General features: G+C 32.0%; 1 protein-coding gene across 1 annotated transcript; it reads left to right on the forward strand.

The window, feature by feature from the left end:
• The first annotated feature begins 235 nt into the window (after positions 1–235).
• On the forward strand, positions 236–772 carry LOC140433146 (uncharacterized). Its single transcript, XM_072521196.1, has one exon. It carries the CDS (start codon positions 236–238, stop codon positions 770–772), a length of 537 nt encoding a protein of 178 aa, XP_072377297.1.
• Positions 773–2107: the final 1335 nt, after the last annotated feature.

Consider the following 2107-nt stretch of genomic DNA (forward strand, 5'->3'; position numbering starts at 1 on the left):
GCAGGTAAACTTGTTGATTTTGGAGGAGAAGAAATAACAGTAAACCTTCATCTTAGGAAACAAACATAATGGTTCTAATTTTTTCTCGCGGACCAAAAACATATATAAAGAGATTACCTTCTAAAAAAATAACTCCATCTCTACCAAAATCATATAAAAGGATATTACCTTCTAAACAAATAACTCCATCTAATCGTCGCTTTCTGCAATCGTTAGGATTTAAAGTCTTGGTATAATGGAAATTCTTCACGTTACTGGACAACCTTTTAATGATAACACTATTGAAGATTATCAGTTCCACACTTATCAACCCTACATTCCTGGAAAATTGGGATACAATGATGAAATCCGTATTTCAGTACAAGATTTGGATAGTTTGACGTTTCCAGCAAATAGTTATCTATATATTGAGGGCAAATTAGCCACACATGACAATAAAACACCAACCAAAATAAAATTTATTAATAATAGTATAGCTTACTTGTTTCGTGAACTACGTTTTGAATTGAATGGGGTAATAATTGACTCAGTACGTGATGTAGGATTAGTATCAAGTATTAAAAACTATCTTAGCCTTAACGAAAATCAAAGCTTGCTATTGGAAAATGCTGGTTGGTTTCCAAAAATGAGTAGAATGGAAAATAATAGTGAAGTCCCTAAAAACAATGTTTTGGTGGATTCAAATGGAAACTTTAATGTGTGTATACCTTTGAGATTATTATCCGGATTCTTTAATAGGAACTACCTATTAAATTTCGAAGTTGGCAAGTGATTGAATATCCAGCCCTAAATAACTCTACACGTCACACATGGTCAGTGCGGACTAGTACCAAAATAGAGACTCCACGACACATTGTTGTTGCTTTTCAAAATAACAGAAAATCAAAATTAATAAAAGATATGAGTAAATTTGATTATTGCACTTTAAAGAATATTAAAGTGTTTTTAAATTCTGAGAGGTATCCCTATAATGATCTTCAACTAGATTTTAAGACTAATAGATTTGCCAAACTATATGAAATGTTTGCCAATTTCCAGGAGAGTTATTATCACATGACCTTAAACCAACCCATATTTAATCCAATTGATTTTAAAACAATTGCTCCACTTATACACATTGAGTGCTCTCGTCAAACCTCTGATATCTCAGCCTATTGTCTAATACGTCACGAGAAAGAATTCACATAAAACCCTCTAACAAAAATTGTGAAACAATTGTAAAATATTTATATTATACAAGACAGGTGAATGCAAATTAGGGAGCACCTTTATGCAAATTAATGAGCACCTACATATTAGTAAGCACATTTTAAATAGGGAGCAGCTGTATGCAAAGAGCAGGTACATGTGTTGTAAAATTGTATCTAATGAGAGACTTCCCGTATGAGGACAGATGTATAGTGTATAAGGGTCAGGTGCTAATTATGGCATTATATGCGAAACTCCCTCATGCGCATGACTGAAAATTCTTTTAAAAATACAAATTATGCACTATACAAACTCAGTCTTTAATCATGTGCTTAGAAGTAGATGTCCAAGGTTTTTTTACCGAAAAAAATAAGTTTATCGTGAAAGAGTTTACAAGTTATGATGGTCAAAAAATTAGTCATTTTTTTTAAACCACCATATCCGATACGATTCTTGGGTTCTGAATATTATAATCAAGCTGTTTGGTTAATGAATAACCATCATGGATTGAACTGGAATCATGGATTTACACCAGTACACCAGTTCCATAATATTATCCAACATTTGACAAGAGACGTTAATGCGGTTTATGTTAAGGGGCGAGAAAAGTCACAGTACATCAAAAAGTATAGTCTATCCCCAGTTTTGGAGTTTGATGAACAACCAGCTCTGCAGAAAATGGAGCCAAGATGTCCATATCATTCAAACAGTGGGAGTGTTTGTGCTTTAAGTAATGTATTTCAACTTTATGATACTTTTATAATGAAATAAATTTTTTTTTACATTTTGTTTTATTAATAAAAAACCTTATTAAAAAAATAGTATTGTATTCAATAACTATTACATGTTACAATTTATATTTTGAAGTGCAAGTTTACACAAATGACAACTGGATTGAGCTGGGGCAAATCCTTCTAAC

Source organism: Diabrotica undecimpunctata, chromosome 1, assembly GCF_040954645.1.
Source record: "Diabrotica undecimpunctata isolate CICGRU chromosome 1, icDiaUnde3, whole genome shotgun sequence".
Classification (NCBI taxonomy): domain Eukaryota; kingdom Metazoa; phylum Arthropoda; class Insecta; order Coleoptera; family Chrysomelidae; genus Diabrotica; species Diabrotica undecimpunctata.

Excerpts from the sequence above, each read along its gene's own strand:
- LOC140433146 (XM_072521196.1), top strand. The coding sequence starts at position 236 with ATGGAAATTCTTCACGTTACTGGACAACCTTTTAATGATAACACTATT.